Consider the following 22,836-nt stretch of genomic DNA (forward strand, 5'->3'; position numbering starts at 1 on the left):
TAATGCTAATGAGTGAACTTTGAGAGTTAAAGTTAAGAACAGAGGTCATCAGGAGATAGAAATAGGGTACAGATTGGGTAATTGGTGGTGAAGGAATACAGACTGTGTGACAGAAATGACTGTAAAAATTCAGAAATGGATTGTAGCACAATAATATAAGTATACTGAACGAAGCTGAATTTGAGTATGATTGAAGGAGAAGGGCTGAGGATACATACAAAACCAGAAGAAAAGATAGAGGATAAAGACTGAGAATTTAGAAATGCCTAGAGTGGACGATGATGATTAAATGTACAAATAAAAAAGCATCTTTGCATGAGGGAGAACAAATGAATGTCAATAATGCAGGGTGTTGAAAATAGATGGTATATGAGAAGAAGTACAATCAATGCAAACTAGGGTCTACAGTCGACAGTAACATTGTAATATGCTTCCACTGAATGTAACAATGGCATTATGCCAAAACGAAAAGTTAACAGGTAGAGGGGGCATGGGGGAGCGGTACGGATTCCTTGTGGAAGAAAAGGAAATTTCTTCAGATAAATTGTGGTGGCTAGGGCATGTCTATATGCTTGGATGGACTGTATGATGTGTGAATAAAACTGTTTAAAAATGAACAGAGAGGGCGATGCAAGGGTAGCTCCGTGGTAGAATGCTTGCCTCCCATGCGGGAGACCTGGATTTGATTCCTGGCCCACGCACTTCCTAAAACAAACAAAGGAAACCAACAAAAACAAACAAATAATTCAACAAATGATGCTGCAATAATGGGATACTCACATGGAAAAAGAATGAAATGTGACCCCGCCACACGGCATACAAAAAAAAAGAAGGCTGCTATTAAACAAGCAGGAAACTACAAATGTTGGAGAGAATGTGGAGAAACTGGGACACTTATGTACTGTAATGGTACAGGTACCAAGGAGGGACAAGAGTTAAGCTGAACTTTGGATTTTCTTTTTGCTAACGGTGTGTTTATTGGTTATCTTTCTCATGGGAACAATGAAATTATCTAAATTGAGAGTGTTGATGGACTGTTGACTTTGAACATTACACATAATGCCCAATGAATGGAGGTGTCTGAAGGATGCACTAACTGAGAAGTACATTGGCAAACGATGATATATACATATGACTGAATATTGTGCTGCTACACAAAGGAACGAAGCTGTGAGGCATACAACACTGTGAATAAACCTATGGGACATTTGGTGAGGCAAAATAAGCCAGAAACAAAAGACCAAATATTGCATGGTCACATTTAGAAAATACTTATAAGAAAACAGGGGCCTAAATTATAACTCTTACAGCAGTTACATTTAGTCTGGAGCGGTAATTATTACTTCTGGATTTTGAGAGGCTGTGCTGTATGTGTATAATCTGGTATTCAGAGATAAGAATGAAGGTCAGGATTAAGGTAATTCAGAATACAGGGGTAAGGAACACTCTTCCTGTATTTTAGAACTTCACCTACTCTTGGAGACCAAAGGAAGAAAGTTTTATTATGCCCAGAACCTAAGTTTTCTGTAGCACAAAATCTAACTCAACCTGTCTGGATAGCTCATTTAAACATTGCAGACACAGAGAGCCCAGAATGAGAATGAAAGCCTTTACTCCTATATAGCCTAATGTAATGCCTGGATAAATCCCAAAGTATATTAAACAGAAATCAAGATGTATTGGCAAAGTCCCTTGAAGGATGGAATAAAAATTACAGAACTATTAAACTTTACCACCGGGGAAACCCTGGATACTGGTGCCAAATATTAGGGACACCCAAATCAATAGGCCAAGCCCTTGGTCTTGAGACTTGCTCTTGTGAAGCTGATGTATGTAGCAGAGAAGCTTAGCCTACCTATCGGTGTGCCTAAGAGTGACCTCTAGAGGACCTCTGTTGTTGCTCAGATGTGGTCTCTCTGTCTCTAAGCCCAACTCTGCAAGTGAAATCACTGCCCTCCCCACTATGTAGGACATGACATCCAGAGGTAAAAGGCTCCCTGGCGACATGGGAGATCACTCCCAGGAATAAGCCTGGCCCTGGCACTGTGGGATAAACAATGCTGTCCTGATCAAAAGGGGAAAAAGAAGTGTACAAATAAGGTATCAGTGGTTAAGAGAGTTCAAATAGAGTTGAGAGGCTACACTGGAGGTCACTCTTACACAAGCTTCAGTTAGACATTGCTACATATCATAGCTTGCCAAACCTCAACCAAAACCATTTCTGCCAATCCTAAAGAACACTTAGGGCATCATATGAGTCTACAAAGGTTCCATGCGCTAGGGTCACTTTCCAAAACCTACAACCTCCAGATGGGTCCCTGGACCAGATAAGTCCTGAAATGTAGAGGAACCAGCCTCTCCAGAACATCAGCTAGTTCCATCCCCCTAGCCCCCTCCAACATGAAAAAATTACTGACAGACCCTCTCCAACATCAAAAAGTAAGAATGGGCACAGCCCAAATATCCCTAAAGAGTGGGAGAAAGATCATAGGTGATGGTGGAGTTATACAGACAAGATCGGGTTTAACAAATGAGTATGAGTGCAGACTCTTTATACTGATATTTATTTTAGTCTCTAGTATCTTAGAGCAGCTAGAAGTAAAAACCTAAAATTGTCGAACTGTAAACCACACGAAACTCTGAAATCTGTTCTACAACTAATTGTTGTGATATGCTTTGAAATTTGTTTTGTTATAGCTATTATTTTTCACCAAAAAAAATTTATGATAATAAATGCACAACTATATGAGAAAAAAATTGATGTAATCATGCACCACATTAAAGAATAAAGAATTTAAAATCTTAAAAAAATAAAATAAATTAAACTTAAAAAAAAAGAGTGGAAGGCAAATGTCTGTGTGTGAAGTGAAAAACAGAAATAGGGCAGTAACCTAAGTAAAATGAAAAGCTCAGAAAGCTTTGGTTGACTTGTTTGTTTTTTAATTTTTTATTGTGAAAAATAAAATATTAAAAACTGAGTAAAATGAAAAGCTGAGAAAGCTCTGGTTGGCTTGTTTGTTTTTTAAATTTTTTATTGTGAAAAATAACATTTATACAAAAAAAGCAATAAATTTCAACGCATACCTAAATAACAATTAGTTATAGAACAGATTTCAGATTTCACAATTTTTGGTTTTTCCTTCTGGCTTCTCTTAGACACTGGAGACTAAAAGAAATATTAATATAAAGATTTAGGAATCATATTCATTTGTTAAATCCTATTTTCTCTTTTATAACTCTACTTTCTCCTTTGATCTTTTTAATTAGTTTTTTATGATATATATATATTATATATTCACATACAATGGAATATTCAAAGTGTACAATCAATGGTTCACAATATCATCATATAGATGTGCATTTATCATTAATTTGTTTTTAAAGATAAGAGAAATATGAGCAAGTTTAAAAGGTAGAAGGGCCACAGCCTAAAACTCTTTATGAAACAACAGAACCATATCTAGAACTTCCTACTCAATATTTCTACTTCACTGTCATAAAGGCACTTCAAGCCGTACACTGTTACTGTCTTCCGTTCTTACTGCACTCCCTGACTCAGTTATGGGATCTGTCTACAAACGACCTAAGCAAAGAACCAGAGTCGTCCTAGACGCTTCTCTCTTACTGTTTCTCTAATATATTATTCTGTTTCTATCCTACCTCAGTGCTTTATTCATGCTTCTCCCTGTACCTAGATCTCCACCCAACCCTAAGAGTAAACATCTACTTATATTTCAAGACTACTCAGAAACAAAAAAGAAAGAATGGGAGGGAGGGAGAAAAAAGAGGCTTTCCTGAACAGGTGTCCCCTCCTTAGCACACTTAACCACTTCTTTCTTTATAACTCAGTCCATTTCCTACCAATGTTTCTCTGATGGCCCTACAGACAACTTATTTTTCCAGGGAAGTATATAACCAACAACTACCATCTATTATTAACAGCAACAAAAATTATATTTTATACCAAAATAATTAATATCAAAATACCATTTCAGAGTTAAGGACAGTTAGTCTTTAGAAGGCTAACAACCATATACTAACTGTACTTAGACTACACTATCCCCTACATTTCTCACTTGACTGAAGGCCAATGTAAATGGTGCAGTGTCCTAACAGTTCTCATTAACATCTTCTCATTTGTATACATATTTATGTCTGTTTATTAGCTGGTGAGTTTCTTAGGTCAAAGTTTGTAAATTATTCAACTTTGTATCTCCAATATGTGGTACAGTCCCAGCAACAAATTTTTGCTAAAGTTTGGAGAAAATACATAGTGCAAGAAAATAAAAGGGGCTAAGAAAAGAGCACATAATAAGTGAAAACACTTGGAAACCAGTCACTAACTTGTGATTGAGGCTGAAGATGGATTAGCGATCTCTAAGCCAAAAGGATTCTTGACTTGTCTCATTTGTTTTTTGAAAACTCTTGTGCTGAACTGGGTTTCTTCTGAGTTTCTCAGAATTACTGGAACATCCCAACCAAACCTGAAGAAAAGTAAAAAATAAAATATAATTTAAACAAATGTTGAAATCTTGTTATACATAAAGCATGTTGTGCTTCATTATCTATTCCTTTTAAAATAGGCTTTATAAAAAAAGGTTAAGAATCCAAATTTGTATTATATTGCAGGATTAATTTAGAATTAAAAGAGATTAGAGAACCCACGTAATTGTAATATATTGCTCAGTAGGCTGAATCAACATATTCTTGAAAACAAAGAGTTGCACTGTTAAAAAAAGGAATATTGTGATCACAGATAAATTATACTTAATATAACAGTAAAATCATGATAACATTATTAAATTGTCTAGATTATGTGATACACAACAACATATTTAATGTACAGACCATTTCAAATTATTTATTGGATGAGAACTTTTAAAACATCAAATATAGTCCTTCATTTACAAATAATACTTTCTCCAAAGACACAGGACTAGTGTGTTCCAGGGAGAAGGAAATGGTCAGCATATTAGCAAGGAGAGAAGCAAGCTACAGGCAAATAAGGGGTTTCTGGTTTCTGTTTGGAGGTCATAATAGTCACACTGAGGGCAGCTTCAGAGATGTGGTTACAGCAAAAGGGAGAATTAAATGGGTTGAGGACTTAACAAAATGAGAGAAAAGCAAAAGCAGGCATTGCAGACTCCTATTTCAAGAGGTTTAATTCTTGCTCAGATGTGGCCTCTCTTTCTCAGCCAACACGACAAGCAAACTCACCAAATCCTCCTTTCTACATAGGACATGACTCCCAGGGGTGTGGACCTTCCTGGCAACATGGGACAGAAATGCTAGAATGAGCTGGGACTCAGCATCAAGGGTTTCAGAAAACCTTCTCAACCAAAAGGGGAAAGAGAGAAATGAGATAAAATAAAGTGTCAATGGCTAAGAGATTCCAAACAGAGTCGAGAGGTTATCCTGGAGGTTATTTTTACGCATTAAGTAGACATCACCTTGTTATCCAAGAGGTAATGGAGAGGCTGGAGGGAACTGCCTGAAAATGTACAGCTGTGTTCCAGTAGCCATGTTTCTTGAGGATGACTGAATAATGATACAGCTTTCACAATGTGACTGTGTGATTGTGAAAACCTTGTGTCTGACGCTCCTTTCATCTGCCTTGTCAACAAATGAGTAGAACATATGGAATAAAAATAAATAATAGGGAACAAATGTTAAAATAAATTTAGTTTGAAATGATAGTGATCAATGAAAGGGGTATGGTATGTATGAATTTTTTTTGCTTTCTTTTTATTTCTTTTTCTGAACTGATACAAATGTTCCAAGAAATGATCATGATGATGAATATACAACTACATGATGATATTGTGAGTTACTAATTATATACTAAGAATGGAATGATCATATGGTAAGAATGTTATGTTGTTATGTTTAAAAAATTTTTTTTAAAAAAAGAGATTTAACTCTGAAATTTATGAGAAAGAAAGAAAAGGATGCATTGTTTTGCCTCTCCACTCACCGGCTCTGACATCAGGATGTTTGGCACATGTCTTAATCTCTTAGCCTCAGTGCCTTCATTTCTAAAATGGGGATAATAACTACCTTCCTGAAAAGGTTGTTGTGAGGCTGAAATGAAGTTTGGCACCTGGTAAATGGTGTCTATTACTGTTGTAAGAATGAGAGGAAGCAAAAGAGAACCTCAAATAAGGGAATCATGAAGGAAGAGAATAGGCAAGAAAACAGCCCCTACTTATTGGGGCCTGCCTCTCCCATTCCACAGCTCTGGTCCTCCCGAGCACTCACCCTAGGGGGCCCAGCTCCTCCAGGACTCAGCAAGGCAGCCAAGGTGAGGGCTCGCAGCATCATGGCTCTCCTCTGGCTCCTAATCTCTTCAAGGTGCATTTGCAATGGCCACCGTGAGCCAGACGGTGACAAAATGAGGCAGTGCAGGGAGGGAGAGCTCTGAATTCAGGGTTTATTTCCCTATGCCTTAGAGGGAGAAAGGGTAGAGATGAAAGAGCTCAAAGGGGCTCAGCCAACCAGAAACCACTGGGTAAAGAGACTAGATCAGCTAGGAGAGGAGATGGGAGGGTTTCCAAGGGATCAACATGGTCCAGAAAGCTTCAATCTATTGTATGGTTTTAAGAGAAAAGGAGGAGAACTAAAATGGGACATCATAATCACCTTCCTCAGAAAGGGGCTGTTTGGGAAGATGTTATTGAAATTGACCCACAAGTATTTTTTTATTAGTAGTTACCCTTGCAAATGGATAATTTTCTTTATAATTTCACCTCGATTCTTGGTTTTATACATAAGTTGTTAGCAAATAATTTTTGTAATCGCCCTTTTATACCTTTGATAATTTGGGGGAATTTCTTTGACGTTTCCAGGCATACAAGCAGAGTGCGAAAATATTTAATTATTCCGCTTCTAACTTTATTCTCTTTATTTCTTCTTCAAACAAGAATGTGGTGACATGTCACCCTTATTTTTACCTTGTTTTTAAAAAAGATTTCTCTAATGTTTTCCCATTAAATGTAATGTTAAGTTTTTGCTTTATATATTCTTTGTTTTATTATAAACATATGTAAAACTATAGTAAATGTCTCTGATATTACTAATAAAATATTATAGAAATTATATTATTAAATATGATATCATATTTGATCCTTTTTTCTTGCTTTGAACTAGCTTTGCATTATTATAACCAACATTTCTTCATAATTTACCATGTGTGCATAGCTTACTATTTCTTATATAGCTTAGCTTCAGGGATTTTAATAATATCATATGCTTTTAATCGGTTTATCAACATTTTACATATTTAATAATTTCATTGAAAAAAATTTTTTAATCATATAAAAACGTAAATTCTGATAATCCATATTAAACTGACTTAGACAGAAAAATGAAAGAGATGGAACTCCATTCCTACTAAAATTATAAAGCAGCTAAATTTACTCAATTTAAATAAAATAACCCAAAAAGAAAGCATACCAGTTAAAAAAAGACTTCACGTTAAGATGGCACATTTATGTTCAGACTTTGATGCAGTTCTTACTACTCAAACATATAACAGTGATAGATACAAAATAAAAATGTAAATTAAAAGACCCTAGGTGGGCCATGGTGGCTCAGCAGGCAGAGTTCTCGCCTGTCATGCCAAAGACCTGGTTCAATTCCTGGTGCCTGCCCATGCAAAAAAAAAAAAAAAAAGACCCTGATGACATGATTAAATAAAGCTGTGGTATATTTATCCAAAGAAATCAGTACTCAGCATTAAAAAGGAACAAGCTATTGATACAGCCATATGGATGAATCTGAAAAACATCATGCAGTGCAAAAGAAACTTTACACAAAAGAGTACATGCTATATGATTCCACTATATGATATTCTAGAACAGGCAAAACTGATCTGTTGGGGAAATTTTTTTAAAAAGATTGCTTCTGGAGGTGTAAAAGTAGGATTGATTGGGAAAGGGCATAAGGGAGCTTTCTACTGTGAAGGTAACATTCAGTATCTTGATGGGCATTTGAGTTGTATGTTATAACCACATAGTTGATAGTTTTATAGATGTTTGTTAACACTCAGCAAATAGTATGCTTAAGATATGTAAGTTTCATTGGATGTAAATATTGCCTCAGAAGAAAAAAAGAACTAAAAAAATATATAGAACTCTAGCTAATAATATGCAATGGTGAAATACTTATCAGTGAAGAACACAACTTACTCTAGGTTCATCAAAATAAGATGGACTGATGGGTGAATAAAAGGATGAATGAATGGACAGATAGGTAATAACAAAATTACAGTAAAATGAAATTGTAGACTCTAAGGGATAGGCATATAAGTATTCACTATATAATTCTCTCAAGTTTTCCGTATGTTTAAAAATCTTCATAATAAAATACTGGAAAACAAGACACAGTTGGATTCAAAGACAAATATATTTATGAATATGAAAAGGAAAAGAAACATAAAATAATGAATAAGACTGACGCCATGATCTGATGGGCTCTGAGTCTGACAGCAGGCAATGGCAGCAAGCTTTTACATAGTATGGGTGCCTTACAGATTGTCTACTCAACACAAGGGCCAGAGCCTGGTTCACAACTTGAAACCAGGAGCTGGGCTAAGCCAATATCAATATCAGGCAGAAGCGCATATTATAGTACATGGTCCTAGAATGGGGCTTGGGAAGATGGGTGGAGGTAACTGCAAAATGACTGGACAAACTTAGCAACAAATATGATAAACTGCCCCATTTTTAAATGTTCAAAGCCCTTGAATTGACATTTCTACAAAGAAAATATACAAATTGTTAATGAGCAAAAGAAAAGATGCTGAACATCATTATCCATTAGGGGAAAAAATGCAAATCAAAACTACAAGGAAATACCATCTCACACTAAATAAAACAGCTATTATTTCAAACGTGGAAAACAAGTGCTGGCAAGGATGTGGTGAAATAGCAATCCTCTTAATTATTGGTTGTGCTGGTTTGAAAGGATGTATGTCCCCTAGAAAAGCCATGTTTGAATCTAAATCCTATTTCATAAAGGCAGAATAATCCCTATTCAATATTGTATGCTTGAAACTGTAATCAGATCATCTCCCTGGAGATATAATTAAATCAAGAGTGGTTGTTAAGCTGGATTAGGTGACTACATGTCTCCACCCATTTGGGTGGGTCTTGATAAGTTTCTGGAGTTCTATAAAAGAAACTTTTATAAAAAATAAACAAAAAACAAAAAATAAACATCCTGGAGAATGGAGATTCAGAGGGAGCAGAGCAGAACGACATAGCCACGAGAAGCAGAGTCTACCAGCCAGCGACCTTTGGAAATGAAGAAAGAAAATGCCTCCCGGGGAGCTTCATGAAACAGGAAGCCAGAAGAAGCTAGCAGATGACACTGTGTTCGCCACGTGCCCTTCCAAATGAGAGAGGGACCCTGACCGTATTTGCTACATGCCTTTCCAGATGAGAGAAAAATCCTGACTGTGTTCACCATGTGCCTTTCCACTTGAGAGAGAGACCCTGAACTTCATCAGCCTTCTTGAACCAAGGTATCTTTCCCTGGATACCTTTGATGGGACATTTCTATAGACTTGTTTTAACTGGAACATCTTCTCGGCCTTACAACTGTAAACTAGCAACTTTATTAAATTCCCCTTTTTAAAAGCCATTCCATTTCTGGTATATTGCATTCCGGCAGCTAGCAAACTAGAACACTGGTGAAAATATAAAATGATACAACAGCTATGGAAAATTGTTTGGTAGTTCTTCAAAAAGTTAAACATAGAATTACCACATGACCTGGCCATGTCACTTGTAGGTATATACCCTAATTAACTGAAAGTAGTGACTCAATCAGATATTTGTAGACTAATGACCACAGCAGCATTATTCACAAGAGACAAAAGGAGAAAGCAAGACAAATATCCATCAATAGATGAATGGATAAACAAAATGTGATACATACATACAATGGAACACTATTCAGCCATAAAAAGGAATGAAATTCTGAAACATGCTACAACATGGATAAACTTTTAAAGACATTGAGTGAAGGAAGACAGGCACAAACTGACAGATTTTGTATGATGTCACTCATATGAAATAACTAGCATATTCAAATTCACAGAGAAAGTAGAGTACACGTTACCAGGTGCAAGGGGAAAGTGTGGAGTTAATGCATAATGGGTGCAGGGTTTCTGTTTGGGGTGAAGGAAAAGTTTTGGTAATAGATCATGGTGATGGTAGCACAATATTGCAAATGTGATTAATGCCACTGAAATGTACGTTTGGAAGTTGTTGAGATGGGAAATTTTAGACTTGTATATAGGTTACCACAATTTAAAGAGACAGTAACAACTAAATGCAATACAATACATAATCCTGGACTGGATCTAATAAAGGACAACATGTCCAAAATGACAGCATTGGGACAAATGAAAAAATTGGAATATGGACTGTATACTTTTTACAAGTGTTAAACTTACTTAACTTGATAGCCACACTTATGGTGCTTACATAGTGAGTGTCCTTGTTTTCGGAAATGCACATAGAAGTGTTAAATGTTAGAGTAACATGGTGTATGTAACCCACTCTCAAATGTTTAGAAAACAGACAAGAAGGAAAGAAGGGAGGAAGGAAGGGAGGAAAAAGGAAATAAATGTGGCAAAATGTTAATAGCAAATCTGGGTATCTGGGTGGGGGGCATATTAGGAATTTTATGTATTGTTTCTGTGTTATTTTTGTAACTCTTGTAAGTTTCAAATTATTTCAAAATAAAAAGTTTAAGAAAAAATGGCTAACCCTAATTGAAACCATTTCTGCCAATCCTAAAGAACATCTAGGGCAATATATAAGATTCTACAAAGGTTCCCCATACTATGGTAACTTTCCAGAAACCTACAACCTCTAGATGGGTCCTTAGACCAGATAAGTCCTGAAATGTAGAGAGGCTAGTCTCTCCAGAACATCAACTAGTTCCATCCCCCTATTTCACATTACCTACAGCCCCTTACAACACGAAAGGATATAGAATGGATATAGCCCAAACACTCCTAATAAGTAGGAGAAAATAAGAGGTGATGGTGGAGTTATACAAAGAAGGTAGGGTTTAATAAATGAGTATGATTGCTGAACCATTATATTGATATTTTTTTAGTTTCCAGTATCTTACAGCACCTAGAAGTAAAAACTTAAAATTGTGGAATGGTAACTCCAAAATCTGTTCTACAACTAAATGTTATGCTGTGCTTTGAAATTTATTGCTTTTATATATATAGGTTATTGTTCAAAAAAAAGAAAAAAATATTTCTTCTAGTCTCTAGTGTTTTGGAGCAGCTAGAAGGAAAAATCTGAAATAGTAGAATGGTAATTTATAACAAACTCTGAAGTCTGTTCTATAACTACTCGTTGAAGCATACTTTGAAAAATCATTGATTTTTTTCTTTGTATAAATATTATATTTAACAATAAAAAATGTTATAAGAAAAAATGACTAGACAGTAAGGATCAGGACAAAGGAAGAAAAGAAAAGGAAAAAAAAAACTCTTCCACTAAAATTTAGGTTGACAATTTAAGAACTTTTGAAACACATGAATAAATATAATTTTATAGAGCAGATGGATATCAATACACTGGTCCTGCCTAACAAAACACAAAACCAAGACTATAAAGATCAAACTGTTTCCAAATAACTTAACTGGATCCTAACACAGAGTTCAAGATAAAGGAATACAAAAATATCCAGCATGTAATAAGGTTCAATTCAAAATGTTTAGCATCCAAACAAAAATTACCAAGCATACAAAGTTACAAATAAAACCCACAAAGAGGGGAAACCTAATCAGACACAGAAATGATACAGATGATAGAATTAGTACACAAGAACATTAAAATAGTTGTTATGGCTATTCCACATATTCAAGAAGTAAGTAATAGGAAAGCATGATAAGTAGAGGCATGGAAGACATAAAAAGAGACCCAAATCAACTTCAAGATATGAAAACTATATTAGAGATGAAAAATACACTGAATGGGAGTAACAGCAGATTAAATATTACAGAATAAAAGATTAGTAAACTTGAAGACATAGCAATAGAAATTATCAAAAATGAAACACGGAAAAGAAAAAAAGACTCAACAAAAATGAACACAGCATCAATGTGCAAAGGAACAACTTCAAGCAGTCCAATACACATACAACTGAAGCCTTCTGAGGAAGGGCGGAGGCCAGAAAAAGCATTTGAATACATCATGTTTCCAAATTGTCCATATTTGTGCATAACTATGACTCCCCAGGTCCAGGACACTCAGTGAACTCCAAGACAAGGAAATAAAGAAAATTATACTAAGGCATATCACAATCCAATTGCTTAAAACCAGTGATAAAGAGGAAGTCTTAAAAGCAGCCAAAGAAAAATGACACACTATATACAAAAGAACGAAGACAAGAATCAGTAGCTTTCTTATCGGAAACACAAAAGACAGAACATTTTTTAATAACTGGGAAAAAAAAACACCTGTCAAACTACAATTCTATATCAGTGACAATATCTTGCAAAAGCAAAATAAATACCTTTTCAGACATAGCAACCACTGAAAGAATTCCTCACCAACAGATATGCTCAAGAAACATTAGAGGAAGTCATTCAGGAAGAAGGAAAATGACACCACCTGGACTGACACAAAGTAGTGAAGAAAACCAAAATGATAACTGTGTGAGGAAATATAAAAAAATTTTTCTTATTATTTAAATCTCTTTTAGAAAAAAGTCAGGTAAGGCAAAGACAGTATCAATGCATTGTGGGGTTTTATACCATATGCACAAGTAAAATATATGACAATAATATCACAAAATCCAGGAAGGCCAGGAAAGTAAATATACTATTGTAAGATGTTTTTTACTACATATGAAGTGGTATAAAATTACTTGGTAGGTTAGAGATAAATTATAAATCCTAAAGCAACCACTTAAAGTTTTTTTTTTTGGCTAATAAACCAAGAAAGGAGATAACATAAATTACTTAATTGATGCAAATGAAGGATGATAAAGAAGGAAAAGGAAACAAAGAATAGATGGGGTAATTAGGAAACAAATAGAAAGATGGTAACTTTAAATAATATATATTAAAATACATTAAATATGAATGATTTAAACTCTCCAATTAAAAGGAAGAGATGATCAGAATGGACAAAAAAGCAAGAACCAACTATATGCTGCCTACCAGAATCTCACTTTAAATATAAAAACAAAAATAGGTTACAGGCAGAATAGCAGAAAAAGATATAACTGTTAACACTAATTTGAAGAAAGCAGCAGTGGCTATATTAATCCCATACAAAGTAAACCTCACAGCAAAGAATATTACTAGGAGTAAGGACAGCCATCTCATAATTCATCAAGCAGATTCAACAATCCTAAATGTTTATGCACCATATTAACAGAACTTCAGAAAATGAAGCAAAAACAACTGTAAGGAAAAATAGAAAAATCCTTTTATAGTTAGAGATTTCAACAGTCTTGATCGAGTCAATAATTGGCTGAACCAGAAAAAAGGAAATCAGTAAGGATACCAAACACTTGAACAACAGCATCAACCATATGACCTGACATTTATAGATATCCAACAACAGCAGAGTAAACATTCTTTTTACGTGCACACTGAACGCTGACCAGAGAGACCACATTCTGGGCCACAAATAAGTCAATAAATTTATAAGAAGTCAAATCATACAAACTATGTTCTCTGCTAACCATGAAATAAAATTATAAATCATAACAGAAAGGCATCTGGAAATTTTTCAAATATTTAGAAACTAAACACACAATACTCAGTCCTACAGCCCAAGGTCATCCCATACAGGAGTCACGCAACCACCAGGACCACTGGGCCCACAAGCAGATTCTCCCCCAAGGTGCACACTGTGTACCACCCAACCCAGAGGTTGGCAGCTTTCCGTGTACGCCGAGACCAGCAGCCTTGGCTGGAACTGCACCAGGTCTCCATCCTGCTTCAGCTGACTTCTGCAGTCCAGGAGAGGTGAAGCCTGAAGGGAAAAGGTGGCCAAAGACTCCATCTGTTGGGAAGACACAGAAAGTGCAGTCTGGCAAACAGCCTATCAGCTTCACTTTCAAGAGATCTTCAAGTAGAGTCGTATCTGCTGCATGAGATCCAGCCTTGTTTGGTGGGGAGTTATTGACAATCCAAGAGCAAAAGGAGACCTTTAACGCAAACGCAAGCAAATACAAAACCTCAGACAGGTAAGGGAAATCAACTTCCAAAATAACCTTATGAAGACACTCAAATGCCTTGAAGCCAACATAAAATCACAAGGTCACGGACATGAAGGCAGACATGGCCAGGCCAAGGGGCAAGTTACAACACCAACAAGACAAAAAATGTGGAACAACTAATCAAAGACAGTCATAAAAATCTCCTAAATAAATTCAGTGCATGAGCTAATGCATTAAAGGATGTCAAGAAAACACTAGAAGAACATAAAGAAGAATTTGAAAGAATAAACAGAAAAACAGCAAATATCACAGAGATGAAAGATACTGCAGAACAAGTTAAAACTGTACTACAGGCACACAACAGCAGATTTGAAGAGGCAAAAGAAAGAATACGCCAACTAGAGGACAGGACAACTGAATTATTTTTCCTTTAAATATTTTTATTGATAAATCTTCACACACATACAGACCATACATGGCGTACAATCAATGGCTTACAGTATCATCACATAGTTGTGTATTCATCACCATGATCATTTTTAAAAACATTTATATCACTCTAGAAAAAGAAAAAGAAAAAAAAAAAACATACATACCATACATCTTACCCTCTCTCTCACTGACCACTACTATTTCCATCTACCAATTTATTTTCCCCTTTTTCCCCCTTATTATTTATTACCCATATTTATTTACTCATCTGTCCATACCCTGGATAAAAGGACTATCAGACGCAAAGTTTTCATAATCACACAATCACATTTTAAATGTTGTATCTTTACAAAATCATTTTCAAGAATCAAGGCTACTGGAATACAGTTCAACAGTTTCAGGTACTTCCCTCCAGACACTCCAACATACCATAAACTAAAAAGGGATATCTATATAGTGCATAAGAATAACCACCAGGATAACTTCTCGACTCTGTCTGAAATCTCTCAGCCACTGAAACTTTATATTGTGTCATTTCTCTCTTCCCCTTTTGATCAAGAAGGTTTTCTCAATCCCTTGATTCCAGGTTCCGGCTCATCCCAGGATTTCTATCCCATGCTGCCAGGGAGATTTACATACCTGGGAGTCATGTCCCACGTGGGGGGGGGCGAGCAGTGAGTTCACCTGCCAAGTTGGCTTAGAGAGAGAGGTGATATTTGAGCAACAAAAGAAGTTCTCTGGAGGTGACTCTTAGTCCTAATTTTAGGTATGTTTAGCCTATCCTTTGCAGGAATAAATTGAATAGGGATGAACCCCAAGAACAAGGTCTTGGCCTACTGATTTGGTTGTCCCTACTGCTTGTGAGAATATCAGAAATTTTCTAAATGGGGAAGTTAAATATTTCCTCCTTTCTTCCCAGTCTCCCAAGGGGGCTTTACAAATACTTGTTTATTCACTGCCCAAATTACTCTGGGATACATCGGGGCATCACACTAACCTGGACAAACCAACAAAATCTCATGCCGTACTCAAGATTCCTTGTACTTGTGATGTTCAACTAAACTGACATACAAGTTAAATAAGGTAATGCACTACACAAAATATAAATTTTGCAAAAAATAAACATCTCTCCTCTTAGTCTCACACAGAAGTTGAAGTTTTAAAATATTATCCTTTACCCTGTATTCTGATATACCTTAGTTCTATCCAGATCAGCTTCATGCATATCTCTACTTGAAGTCTGATCACTTTTCCAACTTTTTAAACAGTTCCTATATTGGGTACTGCTGACTTTCATAGTCTCAGAGTCTTCGGTATCACATAAATACCTGAAGTTTCTGGGAATGACCAGGTTATATACAAACAGCTCAGAATCTCAGAATTTAGAATTAACACTTACACCTACTGGATATATGTGACTGCTGTAAGAGCTGACAATCTAGGACCCTTTACAATAGGCCCCAACCTGATAACCCATGAGAACAACTGATTTCTAATGTACAAAAGAACAAATGGCAAAGAAGATGGGAAAAAAGCAGAAATGGAGCTCAGGCAAATGAACACAAAGTACTCAAATATAAGAATCAACAGGGTCCCAAAAGGAAAAGAGAAGAGTAAAGGGCTAGGAAGATTCGTTGAGCAGATAACGGGGGAAAACACCCCAACTCTTATAAAAGACATGAATATGCATACCAAAGAAGCCCAAAAAACCCCACATACAATAAATCCAAATAGACCTCCTAAAAGACACATACTAATGTGACTCTCAAATGCTGAAGAGAAGTATAAAGTCCTGAAAGCAGCAAGAGAAAAATGATTCACCACATACAAGGGAAGCCACAAAAGACTAAGTTCAGACTACTCAACAGGCACCACGGAGGCAAGAAGGCAGAAGTAAGATGTATTTAAGATTCTGAAAGACAAAGACTCCCAGCCAAGAATTCTTTATCCAGCAAAGTCATTTTTCAAAAGTGAGGGATAGATTAAATTTCTCACAGACAAACAAATGCTGAGAGAATTTATTAACAAGAGACCTGCCCTACAAGACATGCTAAAGGGATTTCTGCTGGCTGAAAAAAGACAAGAGAGAGGTATGGAGGAAGGTACAGAACTAAAGAGTATCAGTAAAGGTAACTTAAACAATAAAAAGATAAAGAGGGAAAAGAATCTATAAATAAATTAACAAAGAAATAAAAAGCAAAGGATAAGAGGACAGATTCAAGAACTACCTCTACAGTAATAACTTTGAATATCAGCAGACTAAATGCCAATTAAAAGATACAGACTGACAGAATGGATTTCAAAATATGATCTATTTATATGCTGCTTACAAGAGACTCATCTTAGACCCAAAGATACAATAGGTTGAAAGTGAAAGGATGGAAAAAGATGTTCCATGCAAGCTGTAACCAAGAGAAAAAAGGAGTAGCTACACTGGTATCAGACAAAATAGACTTTAAATGTAAAGATGCTGTAAGTGACAAGGAAGGACATCACATATTAAAAAAGGGACAATTCACGAAGAAGATATAACAATCATAAATGTTTAAGGTCCAAATCAATGAGCACCAAATTACATGAGGCAAACAAGGCAAAACTGAAGGGAACAATAGATGTTTCAACAATAATAACAGAAGACTTCAATACACTACCCTCTCTATAGACAGAACAATGAGACAAAGGATCAACAAGGAAATAGACAACTTAAACTATTTGATAAATGAAGTAGACCTAACAGACATATATAGGTTGTCACACCACTAAACACCAAGATATACCTTCTTCTCTAGTGCTCAGGGAACATCCAGGACAGATAATATGCTAGGGCACAAGACAGGTCTTCATAAATTTAAAAACACTGAAATTATTCAAAGCACTTTCGCTGATCACAATGGAGTGAAGCTGGAAATCAATAACCACTAAAGAACAAGAACATTTACAAACATAGAGAGATTAAATAACATACTCTTAAACAACAAGTGGGTCAAATAAAAAATTACTAGAGAAATCAATTGCCATCTGGAGACAAAAGAAAATGAGAACACAACATATTAGAACTTATGGAATGCGACAAAAGCTGTGGTGAGAGGGAAATTTTTGTCCTAAATGCCTATACTAAAAAAGAAGAAAGAGCAAAAATCGAGGACTTACTGCTCACCTGGAGGAACCTAAGGAAGAATAGCAAACTAACCTCAAAGCAAACAGAAGAGAAAGAACAATGACTAAAGCAGAGTTAAATGGAATAGGGGAACTAAAGAACAATAGAAAGAATCAATAAAACCAAAAAGTTGGTTCTTCGAAAAAATCAACGGGTCACTAGCAAGGCTGACAAAGAAAAAAACAGAGGATGCAAATAAACAAAATCAGAAATGAGAAGGGGTGTGTTACCACAGACCCTGAAGAAATAAAAGAAATCACGAGAGGATAATATGAACAACTATACGCCAACAAACAAGACAACTTAGATGAAATGGGCAAATTCCTGGAAACACACAAACAAGTTACATTGACTCAGGAAGAAATAGAAAATCTCAACAAACCAATCACAAGTAAAGAGATTCAATCAGTCATCAAAAATCTTCCTACAAAGAAAAGCCCAGGGCCGGATGGCTTCACAAGGAAATTTTATCAAACATTCCAAAAAGACCTAACACAAATCCTGCTCAAACTTTTTCAAAAAACTGAGGAAAAGGCAACTCTACCTAATTCATTTTATGAAGCTGACATCACTTTAATACCAAAATTGGGAAAAGATGCTACAAGAAAGGAAAACTACAGGCCAATCTCCCTAATGAAAATAGATGCAAAAATTCTCAATAAAATATTAGCAAATCAAAGACAGCACATTAAAAGAATTATACACCATAACCAACTGGGGTTTAGATCAGGAACGCAAGGATGGGTCAACACAAGAAAATCAGTTAATGTAATAAGCACATTAACAAATAGTAAGGGAAAAAGCATATGATCATCTCAATTGATGCTAAAAAAGCATTCGACAAAATTCAACATCATTTTCTGAAAAAAACACTCCAAAAGGCAGGAATCAAACATAACTTCCTCAACATGATAAGAGGCAAATGTGAAAAACCCACAGCCAGCCTTGTACTCAATGTTGAGTGACTGAAAGCTTTTCCTCTAAGATTGGGACAGAGACAAGGATGCCCCTTGTCACCACTAGTGTTCAACACTGTACTAGAAGCTCTAGCGAGGGCAGTCAGGCAGGAAAAAGGAATAAAAGGCATCAAATAGGTAAGGAAGAAGTAAAACTTTCATTATTTGCAGATGACATGATGCTGTACTTGGAAAATCCTGAGAAATCTACAACAAAGTTACTGAGCTAATAAATTCAGGAAGGTGGCAGGCTGTCATGGTTAGGGACATATGTCAACTTGGCCAAGTTGTGGTACCTGCTTATCTGAGTGGGCAAGTGCTGTCCTGTCTGTTGCAATGAGGACATTTCATAGGATTAGGTCATGATCATGTCAGCTGCCTCCATAGCTGATTTCATTTGTAATCGGCCAAAGGGGAGTGTCTTCTATAATTAGTGATGCTTAATCTAATCACCAGACGCCTTTTAAGGAGGACTCAGAGGAGACAGGTCCCATTCCTGCTTCGGCTGGTGAGCCTCTCCTGTGGAGTTCATCCAGGCCATCCATAGGAGTCGTCAGCGTCACAGCCTGCCCTGTGGATTTTGGACTCTGCGTTCCTGCAGTCACGCGAGACACTTATAAATTTTATATTTGCAAGTGTTCCCTGTTGATTCTGTTTCTCTGGAGAACCCTATAAAATTAATAGGCAAAAATCAGCAATATTTATATACACAAGCAATGACATAACTGCGGAGTCAAGTAAGGAAAAAATTCCATTCAAAATAGCAACTAAAAGAACCAGGTATCTAGGAATGAACTTAATTAGGGATGTAAAGGACTTGTACACAGAGAACTACATAACACTGTTAAAAGAAATCAAAGAAGATCTAAACTTTTCGACATTCCATGCTCATGGATAGGAAGGTTAAATGTAGTTAAGATGTCAATTCTACCCAAATTGATCCACAGATTCAACACGGTGTCACTTAAAATTCCATCAGCCTATTCTGAAGACTTGGAAAAGCTCGTTACCAAATTCATCTTGAAGGGAAAGAAACCCTACATAGCTAAAAGCATCCTAAAAAAGAAGAATGAAGTGAGGGATAAACACGCCCCAATTTTAAAACCTATTATAAAGTCACAGTGGTCAAAACAGCATGATACTGGCACAAAGACAGAAGTACTAACCAATGGAATCAAATCAAGAGCACAGAAATAGACCACCAAATCTATGATAAACTAATCTTCGACAAGGCCCCCAAATCCACTGAACTAGGACAAAAGAGTCTTTTCAATAAATGGGCATGGGAGAAATGGATGTCAAGAACCAGGAGAATGAAAGCGGACCCCTACCTACACCCCGTACAAAAATTAACTCAAATCAGATCAAATATCTAAACATAAGAACCAGTACCTTAAAGGTCCTGGAAGAAAACGTAGGGAAACATCTTCAAGACCTAGTAATGGGAGGTACCTTTCTAAACTTTATTTATTTTATTTTTTTATTATGCAGCTTTAAGACAAGATAAACTTATGAACCATGTAATAACATGGATGGACCTAGAGAATATTATGCTGAGTGAATCCAGCCAAAAACTAAAGGACAAATACTATATGGTCCCACTGATGTGAACGGACATTCGAGAATAAACTTGAAATATGTCATTGGTAACAGAGTTCAGCAGGAGTTAGAAACAGGGTAAGACAATGGGTAATTGAAGCTGAAGGGATACAGACTGTGCAACAGGACTAGATACAAAAACCTTTCTAAACGTTAAACCCAAAGCGCAAGCAACAAAAGCAAAAATAGATAAATGGGAACTCCTCAAAATCAAATGCTATTGTGCCTCAAAAGACTTTCTCAAAAAGGCAGCAACTCAATGGGAAAAAATATTTGGAAATCATACATTGGATAAAGGTTTGATATCTTATATACATAAAGAAATCATACAACAAAACAACAAAAGAACAAGCAACCTAATTATAAAGCAAGTTAAAGAAATGAATAGGCACTTTTCTGAAGAGCAAATACAGATGGCTAAAAAGCACATGAAGAGATGCTCATTCTCATTGGCTATAAGGGAAATGGAGATCAAGACTACAATGAGATGCCACCTCACATCTATAAGAATGGCTGCTATTAAACAAACAGGAAACTATAAATGTTGGAGAGGATGTGGAGAAACATTTATGGGCTGCTGTTTGGAATGTATAATGGCACAACTACTATGGAAGACAGTCTGGCAGTTCCTCGGAAAACTAAATATCAAGTTGCCCTATGACCCAGCAAAACACTACTCAGTATATACCCAGAAGAGCTGAAAGCCGTGACACAGAGATTTCCACACCGATGTTCAGAGCAGGACTATTCCCAATCACTAAAAGACGGAATAATCCAAGTGCCCAACAACACAAGTGGATTAACAAAATGTAATATATGCATATGATAGAACGCAGTACAGTACGACAAAATGATGTCCTGAAGCACATGACAAGATGGATGAGCCTTGAGGACATAATGCTGAGTGAAATAAACCAGACACAAAAGGACAGATACTGTATGATTCCACTTTTATGACCATGATAAAGGTAAAATCAGAGGCTTATAGTACAGAATATAGGGAACCTAGAGATACACAGAAGCTTGAGATGGGTGAACAGTTTGCTAATGAGGTTGAACTTAACTGTAAGGGAATAGATAGGAGTGAAGGTGGTTCACTAGTGGGTCTATAAGTAATATCACCATATTGAAGGTGAGCATGACTGAAAGGGATTGTATAGACTCATGTGTCCCACCAATTAACACTACAAATATAAATAAGTTCTTGCACGAACTACTGCAAAGATATGACTCTTGTACAAAGAGTGTAGAAGTTTGGGGTATAGGGGGAAAATGATACTGCATGGTCTGGGCTATGTTTAACAGGAAAACATCAACAGTACCTCAGCAACACCAGGGGTACATAATGGGGGGAGGGACAAGAGTTAAGGAGAGGTTTGGATTTTCTATTTGGTGAGGATGTGTTTATTGGCTATCTTTCTCTTGAGAACAATGAAATTATCTAACATTGAGAGTGCTGATGAACTGTTAACTTTGGACATTATACATGAGGCCCAGTACATAGAGGTGGCTGAAAGACACACTGACCAAGAAGTAGATTGGTGAATGATGGTGTAAACATATGATCGAACACAGCGCTGCTACAAAAAGGAACAAAGTTGTGAGGCATGCAACAATGTGAATGAACCTGTGGAACATATGGTGAGGCAAAATAAGCCAGAAACAAAAGAGCAAATAGTGTACGTCTCATTTAGAAAATACAAGAAAACCCGGGCCTACATTGTAAGCTCTTATAGAAGTTATATTTAGTCGAGAGTAGTAATTGTTATTTCTGGATTTTGAGGGGCTGTTTTATAGACGTATAACCTGGTATTCAGAGATAAGAACAAAGCTGATCAGGTTGGAATTAAGGTAATTCAGAATACAGGGGTAAGGAACACACTGCCTGTATTTTATAGTTTCACCTACTCTTGCAGACTAAAGGAAGAAAGTTTTATCATGTCCAGAACCTAGGTTTTCTGTAGCACATAATCTAACTCAACCTGTCTGGATAGATCATTTAAACAACCAAACACAGGGAGCCCAGAATAAGAATGAGAGCCTTTAATCCTGTATAGCTTAATGTAATGCCTGGATACATCCCAAAGAATATTAAGCAGTTAATGAAAAGTACTGGAAAAGTCTCTTGAGGGATGGGAGAAAAATTTTGAAACTATTAAACTTTACCACCAGGGAAACCTCGGATACTGTGTCAAACATTAGGGACACCCAAATCAATAGGCCAAGCCCTTGATCTTGAGGCTTGCTCTTGTGAAGCTTATGTATGTAGCAGAGAAGCTTAGCCTAGCTATAGGTGTGCCTAAGAGTCACCTCCAGAAGACTTCTTTTGTTGCTCAGATGTGGTCTTTCTCTCTCTAAGCCCAACTCTGCAAGTGAAATCATTGCCCTTCTCCCTACACAGGACATGACATCCAGGGATGAAACTCTCCCTGGTGGCATGAGAGATGATCCCCAGGGATAAGTCTGGCCCTGGCACTGTGGGATAAA

The 22,836-nt window shown here is 36.4% G+C and overlaps 1 protein-coding gene across 1 annotated transcript in view; it reads right to left on the reverse strand.

The window, feature by feature from the left end:
- The window catches only part of CGRRF1 (cell growth regulator with ring finger domain 1), a 78,396-nt gene that overhangs the window by 47,892 nt on the left and 7,668 nt on the right, over positions 1–22,836 (reverse strand). Inside the window, exon 2 of the mRNA XM_077122589.1 lies at positions 4,345–4,484. Coding sequence (XP_076978704.1) covers positions 4,345–4,484 — 140 coding nt within the window. The remainder of the gene's footprint in view (positions 1–4,344; positions 4,485–22,836) is intronic.

This window comes from Tamandua tetradactyla, chromosome 12 (assembly GCF_023851605.1).
Source record: "Tamandua tetradactyla isolate mTamTet1 chromosome 12, mTamTet1.pri, whole genome shotgun sequence".
Lineage (NCBI taxonomy): Eukaryota > Metazoa > Chordata > Mammalia > Pilosa > Myrmecophagidae > Tamandua > Tamandua tetradactyla.